The sequence below is a fragment of the Protomyctophum parallelum genome (assembly GCF_964188405.1).
Source record: "Protomyctophum parallelum genome assembly, chromosome: 18".
NCBI lineage: Eukaryota > Metazoa > Chordata > Actinopteri > Myctophiformes > Myctophidae > Protomyctophum > Protomyctophum parallelum.
Genome location: NC_139716.1, coordinates 15567931 through 15584449, shown reverse-complemented (window position 1 = coordinate 15584449; position 16519 = coordinate 15567931). Strand labels below are relative to the sequence as shown.

At 47.3% G+C, this 16519-nt stretch overlaps 2 protein-coding genes across 3 annotated transcripts in view; both read left to right on the top strand.

Annotated features, from left to right (window-relative positions):
• Window positions 1-3799, top strand: part of LOC310875797 (prostacyclin synthase-like) — a 21675-nt gene extending 17876 nt beyond the window's left edge. For both annotated transcript variants that reach the window (XM_083789171.1, XM_083789170.1), the window contains 3 exons: window positions 1-104; window positions 1679-1830; window positions 3571-3799. The exon at window positions 1-104 is cut by the window's left edge and continues 78 nt beyond it. In XM_083789171.1, the coding sequence (XP_083645297.1) occupies window positions 1-104; window positions 1679-1830; window positions 3571-3736 (422 nt within the window). In that variant the 3' untranslated portion in view covers window positions 3737-3799. The remainder of the gene's footprint in view (window positions 105-1678; window positions 1831-3570) is intronic.
• A 5552-nt stretch (window positions 3800-9351) lies between these two features.
• Window positions 9352-16519, top strand: part of LOC310875987 (potassium voltage-gated channel subfamily B member 1-like) — a gene marked incomplete at both ends in the record, with an annotated part of 90645 nt that continues 83477 nt past the window's right edge. Inside the window, 3 exons of the mRNA XM_083789436.1 lie at window positions 9352-9596; window positions 10021-10192; window positions 11013-11177. Of these exons, the coding sequence (XP_083645562.1) occupies window positions 9352-9596; window positions 10021-10192; window positions 11013-11177 (582 nt within the window). The remainder of the gene's footprint in view (window positions 9597-10020; window positions 10193-11012; window positions 11178-16519) is intronic.

Sequence of the window (16519 nt, the reverse complement as noted above, 5' to 3'; positions counted from 1 at the left end):
GCATGTCCGACGGCCGGGAGTACCAGGTCCGCCCGGGAGACAAGATCTGTCTGTTCCCCTTCCTGAGCCCCCAGACGGACCCCGCCATCCACCCCCAGCCCCAGGTATGTCTGTTCTCCTTCCTGAGCCCCCAGACCCACCCTGGCATCCACCACCAGCCCCAGGTACTGTTAACTCCTTCCTAAAAGCCCCCAGACCCACCCTGGCATCCACCACCAGCCCCAGGTACTGTTAACTCCTTCCTAAAACCCCCCAGACCCACCCTGGCATTCACTCAACGAAACAGCGCGTTCATGTGTTTGGGCCGACGCTGCAATACCAAATTCGGCCACACTATGTCCATTTCGCCTCAGGGTTTCCTCTGGGTGCCTTCTCTATTCATATATACTCTAAGACCCTTCCCCAGTCAAACTGCTACGGTGCATCTAACTAAACCTTCCCCAGTCAAACTGCTACGGTGCATCTAACTAAACCTTCCCCAGTCAAACTGCTATACGGTGCATCTATCTAACTAAACCTTCCCCAGTCAAACTGCTATACGGTGCATCTATCTAACTAAACCTTCCCCAGTCAAACTGCTATACGGTGCATCTATCTAACTAAACCTTCCCGTGTCAAATTGCCACATGTGCGTCTATAACCAACCGCCTGCCTTCCTGTCTGCCCGCCAAGCATGGCGCCATGCGCGGCAACGCTCGGCGCAGGGAGGTACCGCTGTGTTTAAATGGAGGAAGGATTAGAGGCATTCATTGGAAAGGCTGAACAGAGGCGTCCCCTGGGACCGAGCTGCTGCTGCTGCTTAGTGACAAACAAACAGACAGGACAGCACGGTAGCACACAGGGACACCAGACATGGAATAAATAAAAGAACACACTGTAGGGTATAGTATATACACAATGGAATAATTCATCTGTGATCGTTAAAGCTGCAAAAGACATAGCTTTTATATCGTACCCCATGCAGGACTTGAACCTGTGTCTCTTATTAGCGTGAGAGACTATAAGGTTTCTACTGCCGAGCTAAAACGCAATCCCCTGATTGGACCAGGCGAGATGAAATCACACCTGTGCGAACTGAGCGGTGCAGGCTGCTCAACAATACTCCAGCTACGAGCTTGTAGATCTGCTATTTTTGAATTATCGTGAAAATGTGGTGCAAATCTTGTATGTTCTTTCAGAGCGAACGTTTTAACTCAAATCTTTGTTACAAATAACTACCTTTATTTGTAGTTGTTACGTCCCCACCAAAGAGGTCAAGGTGTTATGTTGTGCAAAAGCGCATTATTGGCTATTTATTTATTGAATTGAATTGCATTGAATTTAATGGGGTATTGGGGTGTTGTGCTAATTCGCTTATTTCCATCGCTCAAAAATTATATCCTCTCTTCATAATGTAAATAGTATCCCAAGCGGCACACTTTATACTTATTTCGATGGAAATAAGCAAATTAGCACTACAACCCAACCCCCATTGAGGGCTTATATTAGGGGAAATAGCCAATAATGCACTTTTGAACAAAATAACACCTGGACTTCTTTGGTGGGGACGTAACAACTACAAATAAAGGTAAGAAAGCCTTCTAGCATGGAATTCTATAAATTGTGTGTTGTCTGTTGAAGTTTAACGTCAGTTTAATTCACCAATAGTCCTCATCATTTTCTGTCTCTTCTTTAACAGCGTTTCCAATACGACCGCTTCCTAAACGCCGACAAGACGGAGAAGAAGAAGTTCTACAAGGACGGCGAGAGGCTGAAGTACTACAGCATGCCGTGGGGCGGGGGGAGCAACGTGTGTGTGGGGAAGAGCTTCGCTACCGCGGGCATCAAGCAGTGAGTGCATGCACAGGCGCGCGCACACACACACACACACACACACACACACACACACACACACACACACACACACACACACACACACAGTGTGTGTGTGTGTCTAGCTACAAGCACTAGTTGCCGTAGAGACATCCATGTCTGTGTTACCGTGGCTTCAGTCGACCCGTCTCCCATCCATGACTACCAGTGCAGTAATGAGCCTGACTTTGTGTTGACACCGTGTTGAGTTGGCTAATGGGTTAATGGTGAGAGAACACGTCTTATCCAATTATATGAGTTAAAAGGTCCACAGCACATGGAAAAGGAGTATAGTCTATAAGGTCTGTAGGGAGACCCAGAGGCTTAGATATAGACAGAGTTACGCAAACTACATGTGTTCACTTCATGGGGCTTCAGTCCAATGGAGGCTCTTCTACATAGAATGGGGACAACGAACTGGGACAAGTCCTGGACCGGAAGTAGGCAGAAATGTATTAGACTCAGGCAACAGACCTGACCAGACCAGGCCTTTTGTAGTAATAGTACAACATAAACATTACAGAGACTTTAGTTGTGACTGTACAATACTTTAAAACATTTGTCATGTTGCACACATGCCTAAAATAGCTCTTATTTGCGCCGCCCTCATTGAAAACAATGCATTTCCAACTCCAGCTTGTCCCTCTCCATCCAGGCTGCATGAACAGAGCTCGAGCGCTCGGTTTCCGTCCCCTCAATGTCGTAACTCTTCTATTAGATGGCTCTGGGGAGACCTATAGCTATAACGCTCACACAGTAAAAACCCTCAGTCCGCCAAATGGACCCCAGGGTCTGTTATTTTGGTCTCCATCTGTGCCCTGTTCAGAGTTAAATGAAGACCGAGGGCTCTGACGGTGTGTAGTGCCATTAGCAAACCGGCCTGGTGCTTGGAGCGTGCTCTACCTGCTGAGATTTACACGTGTCGATGTTATGGAATTGATTTCACTCTAAACTGAAGCCCTTCCCTGGAATCAAGTACACCCCGCCACGCCAAATATCGGTTCTTCACCACTTCACCACTTTTCAACCCATCTTCATATAATAGGTCCTCGGTAATAATCATGATAAAAAGTTGTTTCTACTCGGTCTGTGTCTCATATAGGAGGGCTGTGGGCAGTTCAGAAACCCGTCCACCAGTGACATCATCGCTTTCAATTCCTGAAAAGTTGCAATACGAAAATGGAAGCCATCGTTCTAACGATAATACAAATCTAAATATGTTTTGATGTCACTGGTGGACGGGTCTCTGAGCTGCCCACAGCCCTCCTATGAGACACAGAATGAGTAGAAAATAATTGTGGGATTTTATCATGATTATTAGTGAAGACCAATTATATGAAGATAAGTTGAAAAGTGGTGAAGTGGTCCTTTAACTTCGTTGGTGTAGTTGTATGTTGTCTCATGTCACTCATATGTCCGAAACTATGTGACTTTCCACCTTTCAAATTGGTTAAAGTTACTTTGATGCTACATCACCTAATTTACCTAAGGACTCCCTTGGGGTCCCTGGACCCCCTCAAGGGCCCCTGGGGTCCCTGGAACCCCCTCAAGGGCCCCTGGGGGTCCCTGGATCCCACTTTGTCTATAGATGAAGTGTTCACTGTTACTGCATGTCACTCTTTGTGACCTGAAGGGTTTGGTGTATGTTGGCTGTTATGTGATTCTTTGTGACCTGTAGATTTATGTTAAGTGTTATGCCATTCTTTGTGACCTATACAGGTTCGTGTTGACGGTGCTGACCCGTCTAGACGTGGAGCTGTGTGACCCTCAGGCCCGGGTCCCGCCCATCGACCCCAGTCGCTATGGTTACGGGATGCTGCAGCCAATAGGAGACCTGCAGGTCCGATACAGGCTCAAGGCGGCGACGACGACATCATCGCACTAAAGCCTGTTACTTTGTAGCGGCGGTAGAAGAAGTATCGAGAAGTACCGAGAAGTACCGAGTAGCCTACTCCCATTTTTCAATGAAGTAAAGGTAGAAGCGTTTTTAACTCATGTCTTTGCTTCTGGGGGGGGGGGGGGGGTCCCTGGAACAACATATTTTCAGATGGGGGTCGGCGGCCGAATACAGATAATTTCTGGGATCCTTGATATGAAATACTTTGAGAACCTGCACTGATGTAGAATCATAGTATTTTTTTCCTGAAAACTGTCATGATTTAGATTAGAAGACATTTTGTAGAATCTCAGGTCTAAATGAATTAAATAGAATGTAATTTATATGCAGTGAAATTAAAGTGTAAAATAAGCGTGCGTGTGTGTGTGTGTGTGTGTGTGCGCGTGTGCGTGTGCGTGTGTGTGTGTGTGTGTAGCTTAATACCTTTGCAACAGTTGTTTGACACAACATGGTTATTTATATAATATTGTTTATTATTATAATTATTTATATAATATTATATAATATTGTATATTTGATGCTTTTATATGACTCATATTTAATGTCGTTAGTGTGTGTATGTTGACTTAATTTACTGTAATGAATAAATAAAATAAACAAAATGTATGTCTTTGTCGTCTCATTTATAGTGATTTCATCAATTACAATTTCACATTATTATCCATCATGCATGAGTTCTCTCTTCTGATTGGATGAACTTGGTATCCCAACTGGGGAGATTAAAGCACTGTGTTGTGCTTACAGAGGAAGTGGAGAGAGCCCTGCACGCACGCACACACACACACACACACACACACACACACACACACACACACACACACACACACACACACACACACACACACACACATTCAGAGCTCTTAGTGTAGATTTTCGTCTTACACAAACATTACATTCCCATTGTCCATGAATGAATGGATGATGTACGATGATAAGAGCGCCCCTCCCTTCACACAGGTGTGATTGTTTTAAATGTAGAGTGGGTGTCCCCGCGCACGGTCAAATGACATCATTATAGGCCTATAGCAGTATCAACATGCAGGGCCCTTGATATGTAAAATCACACCTGTGTGAACTGAGCGCCGGTGCAACTATATACATTCATTGTTATAGCCTAGTTTACTGTACTGTGCTGTGCTCTGTACTGTACTTTGATTATTTTTGAAAATCATGTGGGGGTCCCAGCTGGAACTTCCAGCCAGGCCCTCAGGAGACCTGCTCGGCTCCAACGAGCCTTCCCACGTCCAAAACGGTCCAGAAATGACAGTTATACCGTGTTGCAGCTCTCCGTGCTCGGACAGGGACAGGGACAGGGACAGGGACAGGGACAGACAGACACAGAGACAGGGACAGAGACACACACACACAGGGACAGACACAGACACAGGGACAGACACACACACACAGGGACAGACACACACACACAGGGACAGACACAGACACAGGGACAGACACACACACAGGGACAGACACACACACACACAGGGACAGACACAGACACAGGGACAGACACACACACACACACAGGGACAGACACACACAGACACAGACACACATACACAGACACAGACACAGACACAGACACACACACACACACACACACACACACACACACACACACACACACACACACACACACACACACACACACACACACACACACACACACACAGGGACAGACACACACACACACACACACACACACACACACACACACACACACACACACAGGGACAGACACAGACACACACACACACAGACACACACACACAGCGACAGGGACAGACACAGACACACACACACACAGGGACAGGGACAGGGACAGAGACAGACACACACACACAGGGACAGACACAGACACACACACACACACACACACACACACAGGGACTGACATAGCTGTGTAATGGAGCGTATAGGCATCGCTCAAAAAAACTAATATTTTAAAACGGAGGGTGTGTTAAGGGTTAATCAGATGTGGAAGCAAAAGGGACAGACAGACAGACAGACAGGCAGGCAGGCAGGCAGGCAGGCAGGCAGGCAGGCAGGCAGGCAGGCAGGCAGGCACGCAGGCAGGCAGGCAGACAGACAGACAGACAGACAGGCAGGCAGGCAGGCAGGCAGGCAGGCAGGCAGGCAGGCAGGCAGGCAGGCAGGCAGACAGACAGAACACATCCATCCATCTCTCTAATCTCTCTCCGGGGAGGAGAACACATTACAGACACTGAGGAGGCTCTACGGAACAGAATGGATGATCATCATATACTTGTTGATCAGTTCTGGACTGCACCCCCCCCGCTGGGCTGAGTGAGAGAGAGAGAGAGAGAGAGAGAGAGAGAGAGAGAGAGAGAGAGAGAGAGAGAGAGAGAGAGAGAGAGAGAGAGAGAGAGAGAGAGAGAGAGAGCAGCATCTGGACTAGTGGCTGGGCGTCATGAGGCGTCGGAGAGGCGGCAACACAACAACACAGAAGAAGCCTTGAGGAGGACAGAGTTCTGCCATGATCAACACGGGAGGACCAATAACACCGAGACCGCGTCGGAACCGAACAGAACGGCTCCACAACACACCCAGCTGTGGTCGGGATTTATTATTGGGTCAATTATGAACCAATAACGGACCGTTATTGATGTTGTTTCGTCTCAATCTCTCTCTCTCTCTTTCCGCCAAATGGATGTAGCAGTCCTTCTCCAGAGAAAAGGTAGGTGTTGGTCGCTGCGTTGAAGTGAACGTGAACAGCTGTCAGCTGTCTGCTCGTTAAAGCGCTATTAGGCTGGACTGTAAAAAACAACGCCGGTCGGTCACGATCGATATGTGTTTTTTCTCCCCCCCCCCCCCCCCCCCCCTCCCCAATAAGCTGTAGAAGAGCGCCTAATCAATCGTTATATGGATCAGCTATGGCGTAGATTAGAAGACTGTGTTGTTGCATCTATAAACGGCGCGTTCATCGGCTGGAGTGAATTTAAAACACCAGTTAAATAGATCAAGGGAAACACTCAACAATTTGTATATATTTTTCTGCAACGCTGCTGCAGCTCCACGGGATCAAATCACACTATATTAGCCTATACTTAATCATTTAATTGGTATATTATGCTACTATCACGTTTTATTTTGAGCTGCGTTGTAGACTATATTGTAGTATAGGAACACATGCATGTTCTTAAATCCACAGGAAATGAAAAGATGGTTGAATTGGCCGACTTCAGTAATTGTTGAATAAAGGTATGGTAAAGTAAAACACGGTACGGGGTACGGGAGTGGCGGGGGATTGTGGAGTGGAGTCCACCAGGGTTTGATCCCAGGCCCCCCTCCTCCCCCCCCCTCCTCTATACACAAAGTATATCTGTAAAAAATAAAATAGCCGATCTACACGTTCACCAATCATGAACGACCGATTAATGCTCGCCGAATGTTCGCACCAGATTATTATGGCAACCCTCTCGTTTTCTTCTCATTATGTTTCTGCTGACAACGTAGGAATTGCGGACCTCCTAACAACAACAACAAGCCCATTAATGGAAACAGTTTGTAGGTCTACAAGACCGTAACCGTAACGTCGCCACGAAATTAACTTCTAGTGTCGTTTAAAACTTTGAGAGACGTCTGTCATCTTAAACAGACTGGTTGTGTTTTATTTTGTGTCTTGTTTTGTTTCGTAAGCTCGCCATGAATGAATGAATGAATGAATGAATGAAAGTCTGTCCACTAGGCTATATCCGCCATTGATGCAAACGGACTCCCTGTTTTTAGCCAGAGATTTATTCCTCTTTTCCAGATTAATGTATGTAGGCTATACACCAATAGGCACAGGGTGTCTACTCGCTTGTCAAAACGTAGCAGGGAAGATGATTGGCTGATATGTGTTTTAGCCTATCTTCTGATATGCTGATGTGTTTTGACAAGCGGCACACCGTTACGGAAACGGCTCTATTCAATTAAAGGTTATTAGGCTGCAATCAGAGTAGTGAATCCTGATGGTTTCAGCACCACTGGAGTGGACAGCTCCATGTGGATCTGATGGTTTCAGCACCACTGTAGTGGACAGCTAAGCGGTTCTGATTATTTCAGCACCACTGGGGTGGACAGCTCCATGTGGTTCTGATTATTTCAGCACCACTGGGGTGGACAGCTCCATGTGGTTATGATGGTTTCAGCACCACTGTAGTGGACAGCTCCATGTGGTTCTGATGGTTTCAGCACCACTGGGGTGGACAGCTCCATGTGGTTCTGATGGTTTCAGCACCACTGGGGTGGACAGCTCCATGTGGTTCTGATAGTTTCAGCACCACTGGGGTGGACAGCGCACCACTTGGCAGTCCCCACCCACAATACTGCTGCACCCGTGTGAACGTGAACAGCTCCCACAGTCTCAGGCGGTGGTTGGAAAGTAACCCACTAGAGAGCACAGTACACTACAAGACAGTACAGAGCACAGTACAGTACAGTAACTATAAATGTATAGTTGCACTGCTCACTTCACACAGGTGTGATTTTTTTTACAATGTTATGCAATTTATACTTCTACCCTGCCTATACATTTCAGAGGCAAGAATAATTTTATCCACTACAGTGATTTGACCATGCATTTTAGTTAACACAGCTTCAGGCTACTTTGCAGATTTAAATTTAAAATATACCAGTACGAGGTCGTGTGCACACCTCTGCCTGGGGGACGGCACACTGCTGTGGGCGGCGGTGGCTCAGGGGCAGAGTGGCTGGATGGTAACCGCAAGGTTGCCAGTTCAAACCCTGTGGGCTCCCCCAGAGTTAGTGTCAAAGTGTCCTTGAGCAAGACTCTGAACCCCTAATTGCTCCCGATGTGCTGGTTGGTACCTTGCATGGTTTCCGCTGCCATCGGTGTATGAATGTGTGTGAATGAATGGGTGAATGTAATGCACAATCTCTGTAAAGCGCCTTGGATAAAGGCGCTATATAAATGCACCATTTACCATTTACTGCTGGGCGAGCGCTGGCACTTTGGCATGGGTGGTCAGATCAATAATTAATTCTGTACTGGCCATATATGGAGTGTGTCTTGAGTGTACAGGGTTTGATGAGGTCAGATCGACATATGGAATGTCAGAACAGGAAGAATGGATGGGGAAGGATCAACATATGGAATGTCAGAACAGGTCAGCTCCATATATGGAGATCTAAGGGTTTGAGGTTTGAGGTCAGATGTAGAGTTGCTGGCTGGCTCTGATCCAGAGTTGATGATCCAGTCTTCTCCAGGTGTGGTCGTCCAGGGTTAGATGAGGTCAGTGTCCTGAGGCTTGACCATAATTATAATGGAGGCGTGATGTCACAAGGCATGACCATATATGGAGGCATGATGTCACGAGGTGAGACCATATATGGAGGCTTGACTAACTGACGGGAGATGCAGGTTTTCATAGTATTTGGTCACAATAACACCCATTACTGTTTTGTGTCTTCTCCAAAACCACCAGAAACAACCATGACGAAAGCGAACCCTGCAAGCGACCACAGCAGCAGCAGCACTAGTCCATAGCCTCCTGCTAGAACCTCCTGATCTCCATCCATCCACCATGGAGAGCTCAGCCTCCTGCTAGAACCCCCTGGTCTCCATCCATCCGTCCGTCATGGAGAGCACGCTGGCGGACCTGAGCAAGTCGGGGGGCTCCCAGCGCTCCACGGCCTCGCTCCCCCCCGAGCCCCTGGACATCCTGCGCAGCAAATCGTGCTTCCGCCGCGTACGCCTCAACGTGGGCGGGCTCCCGCACGAGGTGCTGTGGCGCACGCTGGACCGCCTGCCGCGCACGCGCCTCGGGAAGCTGCGTGACTGCAACACGCACGAGTCCCTGATGGAGGTCTGCGACGACTACAGGTGTGATATCTGGTTCCTTATACACCCTGTAGTATAGGGCCACCTAACACACCCACAGGACTGACGTAGGGCCACCTAACACACCCACAGGACTGACGTAGGGCCACCTAACACACCCACAGGACTGACGTAGGGCCACCTAACACACCCACAGGACTGACGTAGGGCCACCTAACACACCCACAGGACTGACGTAGGGCCACCTAACACACCCACAGGACTGACGTAGGGCCACCTAACACACCCACAGGACTGACGTAGGGCCACCTAACACACCCACAGGACTGACATAGGGCCACCTAACACACCCACAGGACTGACGTAGGGCCACCTAACACACAAGCTGAATTCAGGTCAAAAATACCCTGTGATGTCATTGGCTACTGTCTGCAGACACTTTGACATTTTATTTTTATTATCACAGCCTGCACGAGAACGAGTACTTCTTCGACCGTCACCCGGGCGCCTTCACGTCCATCCTGAACTTCTACCGCACGGGCAAGCTGCACATGATGGAGGAGATGTGTGCCCTGTCCTTCAGCCAGGAGCTGGACTACTGGGGCATCGACGAGATCTACCTGGAGTCCTGCTGCCAGGTAGGGAGGGAGCTCGATAACCGATACCCGAAAGAAATTCCCATAACAAGCTTAACAAGTACCCGTTATCAATAAGCTTTGGGCTTATAGAGACTGTTATGGAGCATAGGGGCCCATGAAGTCATGGTTAAACAATCAAGACAAGAGATCAAGAAATACTGTATATGTAATCATCCACGCTGATACAAACTGTTGGTCTAAAAGTGCCTGCCAACCAGCGCTGTCCGGGTGAACAAAATTACGCTTTAAAGTGACGGTATACATATTAACCAGTTAACAGTTTCTTTAATATTATTTTATTGGTAAAAAGGTCAATTGCCTTCCGTCTGTTAGAAAAGTACTGTATTTGAAGGCCCTATAGTAAAAGATACTGGTTCTGTTTTGTCTCCAATCTTTCCACAACATAATATAAAGTGCTCGATAGCGGTCTCGATAAGAACCCGTCTCGATAAGCCTGATCGATAAGGTGCTCGTTATCAATAAAAAAATAATTAGCTCCATCCCTATACCCGTCTACCTATACCTGATCAATAAACCTTAACGAGCTCCACCCCTCCCTTACACCGGGGCTCCACCGGGCGCGTCAGCGTCGCGCCTCCGTCACCGTCAGGGAATGTTCCCTTTTTAATCAATGAAGGATGGCTCCACTGCCCGCGTTGCGTTGCGTTGCGTTGCGTGACTGCATTAAAATTGCCCCGGTTAGTTTTTTGACGCACGCAACAAAGACGCAACGTGCCCAGTGGAGCCCTGGTGTTAACAAGCTCCACCCCTCCCTTAACGAGCTCCCACCCCTCCCTGCTATACCCCTCCCTGCCACCAGGCGCGCTACCACCAGAAGAAGGAGCAGATGAACGAGGAGCTGAAGAGGGAGGCGGACAACCTGAAGGACAGCGCGGGCGAGGAGTTCGACAACACCTGCTGCGCCGAGAAGAGACAGAAGCTCTGGGACCTCCTGGAGAAACCCAGCTCCTCTGTCGCCGCAAAGGTACGATCGCTGAGCTCCGCTCACCGCGCGGCGCGCACGCATGTCTGAGCTTGTTGCCAAAGTTTTGTTTATTTGGCCTTATTTCTAAAGTGTAGTTGATTATTTGGGCTTGTTTCTAATGTGTAATGTGTAGTTGATTATTTGGGCTTGTTTCTAATGTGTAGTTGATTATTTGGGCTTGTTTCTAAAGTGTAGTTGATTATTTGGACTTGTTTCTAAAGTGTAGTTGATTATTTGGGCTTGTTTCTAATGTGTAGTTGATTATTTGGGCTTGTTTCTAAAGTGTAGTTGATTATTTGGGCTTGTTTCTAAAGTGTAGTTGGTTATTTGGACTTGTTTCTAAAGTGTAGTTGGTTATTTTGACTTGTTTCTAAAGTGTAGTTGATTATTTGGGCATGTTACTAAAGTGTAGTTGATTATTTGGACTTGTTTTTAAAGTGTGGTTGCTTTTTTGGGCTTGTTTCTGAAGTGTAGTTGATTAATGGGCGTGTTTCTAAGGTGCAGTTGATTATTTGGGTTGGGTGTAGTTGAATATATATTTGTTTCCACTCTGAAGGATTGTCAATCCCATCTTTGCGCGGTCGACACAGTTTTATATCGTGTTGCAGTTGAGAACCTGCCGCTTGCTTTTAAAACTCTCCAGGATGCCCTGGTTGAGCTTAAGGCTTGTTTTAAAGTAAAACAACATGTATGCTGTTTTCTAGGGCTATGAATATTGACTTGGATAGTGTACTTATAACTTCTTCAGATGGCTCCACGATTCAGAGGGTCTCTGAATAAAAATATCTTGGCATCTGGCTTGACGAATCTTTTATTTCATATTGTTGATCTTGTCTCCAAACTTATACTTTTCTGTATAGCAATACATTCTGTTTTATATAATAAAAAAAAGTCTGCTGTTCCTTCACTTTTAACCCATTCTGAACGGGCACCCATTTTGGTGTCAGCATCATGTTATGCTTTAGCTATTGAAAAATAGCAGATCTACAAGCTCATATCGCGCCACCGAGTGGCGCGATACGAGCTTGTAGGTCTGCTATTTTTGAAAAATCGAAGAGCGACTGACATTTCTAGAATCTGATCTCAGGTCAGAATGGGTTAATCAGACCAGTGTGTGTCCAGTGGAAACCTCGTATGAATCTGATCTCAGGTCAGAATGGGTTAAAGCGGTACTGTCTACCACTCTGCCTTGCGGTGGACTACTGGCGATAGCTATGGTACCCACCACTGTGCATTGTAACCTCGGCTATACATACTGCACTTTGTGTACTGTAACCTACGTTTAAAATGAGGGCTTGGACTCAACTGTACTTCAGAGTATGTGATGATACGCACACATGCGCGTACACCCACCCCCCCACCCCACACACACACAGTGTGTGTGTGTGGCCGCGCAGGTAGAGCGCCCACTCCCGGACACTGAACCCTCAGTTGCTCCTGATGAGCACCCAATGGTGTGTGTGCGTGTGCGTGAGCGTGTGCGTGAGCGTGTGCGTGAGCGTGTGCGTGTGCGTGTGCGTGTAAAGAGTGGATTAAAGGTTCTATAATATAAACGCACCGTTTACCATTCTACACACACGGGCGTGCCGTTGCTTTGTTTGCCTTTTTAAATGCATGCTTGCAGTGTTACATTGGCCCTGGGGTCGGTTTCATCAGCGCACGCACACGCACACACGCACGCGCACACACACACGCGCACACGCACACGCACACGCACACACACACACACACACACACACACACACACACACACACACACACACACACACACACACACACACACACACACACACGCAATGTGGGTCTGTTTCATCAGCCATTCAATGTTTCTGTTTTCACTACACTGCAGAAAGTGCACGCACGCACGCACGCACACCTTTGACGTTTCATAGCTGTGTGTGCATAGCAGGTGATTCACGGAATAACACAATAAATGATGAAATGCAGCATTACGAGTTGACATGGTCTGGTTCTCTAAGCAGTAAAGTAACTAAGAACATTTACTGTATAGTTAAAACACTTTTAATGCTAAGGACGAGTATACACGTCTTTAGAACCAAATCCACGGGGTGTCTTGGTCATGTATTTTAGACGTCTTTAATTGTTTTTATCTTTTCGGGCGACGTTGCTCCGCCCACTTTTCAACCATCGCCACCTGTTCACCTGCTATCGCCTCTATCACCAGTAGGGTCCCATAGACAGTAGGGTCCCATAGACAGTAGGGTCCCATAGACAGTATAGGGTCCCATAGACAGTAGGGTCCCATAGACAGTATAGGGTCCCATAGACAGTAGGGTCCCATAGACAGTATAGGGTCCCCTAGACAGTATAGGGTCCCATAGACAGTAGGGCCCCATAGACAGTAGGGCCCCATAGACAGTAGGGTCCCATAGACAGTATAGGGTCCCATAGACAGTAGGGTCCCATAGACAGTATAGGGTCCCATAGACAGTAGGGTCCCATAGACAGTATAGGGTCCCCTAGACAGTATAGGGTCCCATAGACAGTAGGGTCCCATAGACAGTATAGGGTCCCATAGACAGTAGGGTCCCATAGACAGTATAGGGTCCCATAGACAGTATAGGGTCCCATAGACAGTATAGGGTCCCATAGACAGTAGGGTCCCATAGACAGTATAGGGTCCCATAGACAGTAGGGTCCCATAGACAGTAGGGTCCCATAGACAGTAGGGTCCCATAGACAGTAGGGTCCCATAGACAGTAGGGTCCCATAGACAGTAGGGTCCCATAGACAGTATAGGGTCCCATAGACAGTAGGGTCCCATAGACAGTATAGGGTCCCATAGACAGTATAGGGTCCCATAGACAGTATAGGGTCCCATAGACAGTAGGGTCCCATAGACAGTATAGGGTCCCATAGACAGTATAGGGTCCCATAGACAGTAGGGTCCCATAGACAGTAGGGTCCCATAGACAGTAGGGTCCCATAGACAAATAATGCACTTCCGGAAAATTCGTCTGGCTGTCGCCCGCTGTTAAAACTTCTATAGAGACTATACCGTGGAGGGGGGGAGGGGGGGGGGATGGGAGGCGGGGCTTTTCAGAGTAAAATCTGCCTCATCTGCGTGGCACTCCAACGCCTTTATTTTGTCTGTCTGTCTGTCTGTCTGTCTGTCTGTCTGTCTGTCTGTCTGTCTGTCTGTCTGTCTGTCTGTCTGTCTGTCTGTCTGTCTGTCTGGCAGCAGCGCTAACCGGTGCTTGTTTTGTTAGTCATTTTATTTTCCTACCAGAGTGACCATCTGCTTATATATGCACATCCAATGAGTCCCACTTGTCTTGGAAAGAGAGGTGTGTGTGTGCACGTGCATGCGCGTATGCATGTGTGCGTGCGTGCACTGAGCAAACAGTGGGCCAGCTTGTGGTGGTGGAGGTGTGTGTGTGTGTGTGAGGGGGTGTGTGAGGGGGTGTGTGAGGGGGCGGGGGGGTGGGGGTTGGTGACAATCAACAAACCCACAGCCTGCACATCAAACACAAGCTGAGGCCTGAAGCATGTGTCACCATACATACATACATACATACATACATACATACATACATACAACGTGAGCTTGCAGATCAGCCATTTTCTTTGCGTATAAAACGACAGCAGTGTGTTATTGGGCACAGTGGTATAGAACTACAAGTACTCAATTTAACTCTCGATAGCGTTAAAATGAAACCTGGGTCCATTTTGGTTTCATTACACACCCTCAAGAGTTAAGAGATCCATCCAATGGTCCATATATGGTTACCATTACCAACCCTCCATCCACCCCCCGGAGGAACCACCACACAACAATCCTACCCCCCATTACAAACACATTCAGTAATTTCAGCACTTAGACGGAATAAGAACCTGGGTGACCTCCTTGTGCATTCCAAATTTTCCACTTTACCTCCCAAGCCCCCACAGCCTCATACACTCCATTTCAAACCCCGCAAATTCATCAATAACCCCCATAGTCACACTTCCTCCCCCATCACGGATCCCCTGTCTCTGACCACACCCAATATAGTCTACATCATCACCTGCACACAATGTCACAAACACTACATAGGAGAAACCGGACACACACTAGAAACACGCCTCAAACAACACTTATATCACATCCAACGAGCAGACATACACACAACTCTGTACACACACTTTCAATCCCATCCTATCGCTAACCTCATCATTTCAGGTCTGGAATGTGGAGTCCGTTGGACCAGTGGACAGCGGAAACTCATGGAACACAGATGGATAAAAAAATTACAAACTGTAACACCCACTGGTCTTAATGAAAGAAGTTGATTTTTATCCCCTTCCTGTTCATTTTTATGTAAAATAAATAAATGGTATCCAGGCCTTGCTGTGAACTTTTACTCCTGTTTGGTTTTAGGTTGTTTTATTAATGTCCTTTTTTTTTTTTTTTTTTTTTTTTTTTTTTTTATATCCATTTTACCATTGGGTTTTAGAGTATGGTTTAGGTATGCGGTCTAGCTTAAACTTGGACTCAGGGGGGTGGACGCCTCTGCCTTGCATAGTCCCCAGTGAATAGGCAGTTGGCCCTTCACTGGTAACCCTATTTTGGACTCATTTTAAATATATGAAGGTATTGCGGGCAGGGATTTTTACCAAAAAGGCCCCCCCCTTTTAAAATACACACACACATACATACCTACATGCATACATTTCAGACGTTTTAGCAGTTTTTAAGGACCCACTTTTAGGCCAGTGCACCAGAGCAAATTCTTGCCTTTTTTTAAACCCTACCCATTCTAACCAAATACATATATACATACATACATACAACGTGAGCTTGCAGATCAGCCATTTTCTTTGCGTATAAAACGACAGCAGTGTGTTATTGGGCACAGTGGTATAGAACTACAAGTACTCAATTTAACTCTCGATAGCGTTAAAATGAAACCTGGGTCCATTTTGGTTTCATTACACACCCTCAAGAGTTAAGAGATCCATCCAACGGTCCATATAGGGTTACCATTACCAACCCTCCATCCACCCCCTGGAGGAACCCCCTCACGGACCACTGTTTGAAAACCACTGCTTTACACCATATTTTAGTAGTGGGGGGGGGGTGTGTGTGTGTGTGTGTGTGTGGGGGGGGGGGGGGGGGGGGGGGGGGGCTTTTAAGCTAATTAGGAATTGATCAGCTCGGCCCACTCGGCGTGGCGTATGGCGTGCAAGGCGGCTGTTGGGGGTTTCCTGTCAGCTCCACAAAGCCTTTTACAACCTCTCGTAACGATGCTTGTCAAACAAGTGATGAGCCACTCAGTCACTCACATCAGCATGCATGCACAGCTCTGCTGCTGTCTTATGCCACCATTTCTGTAACCTTT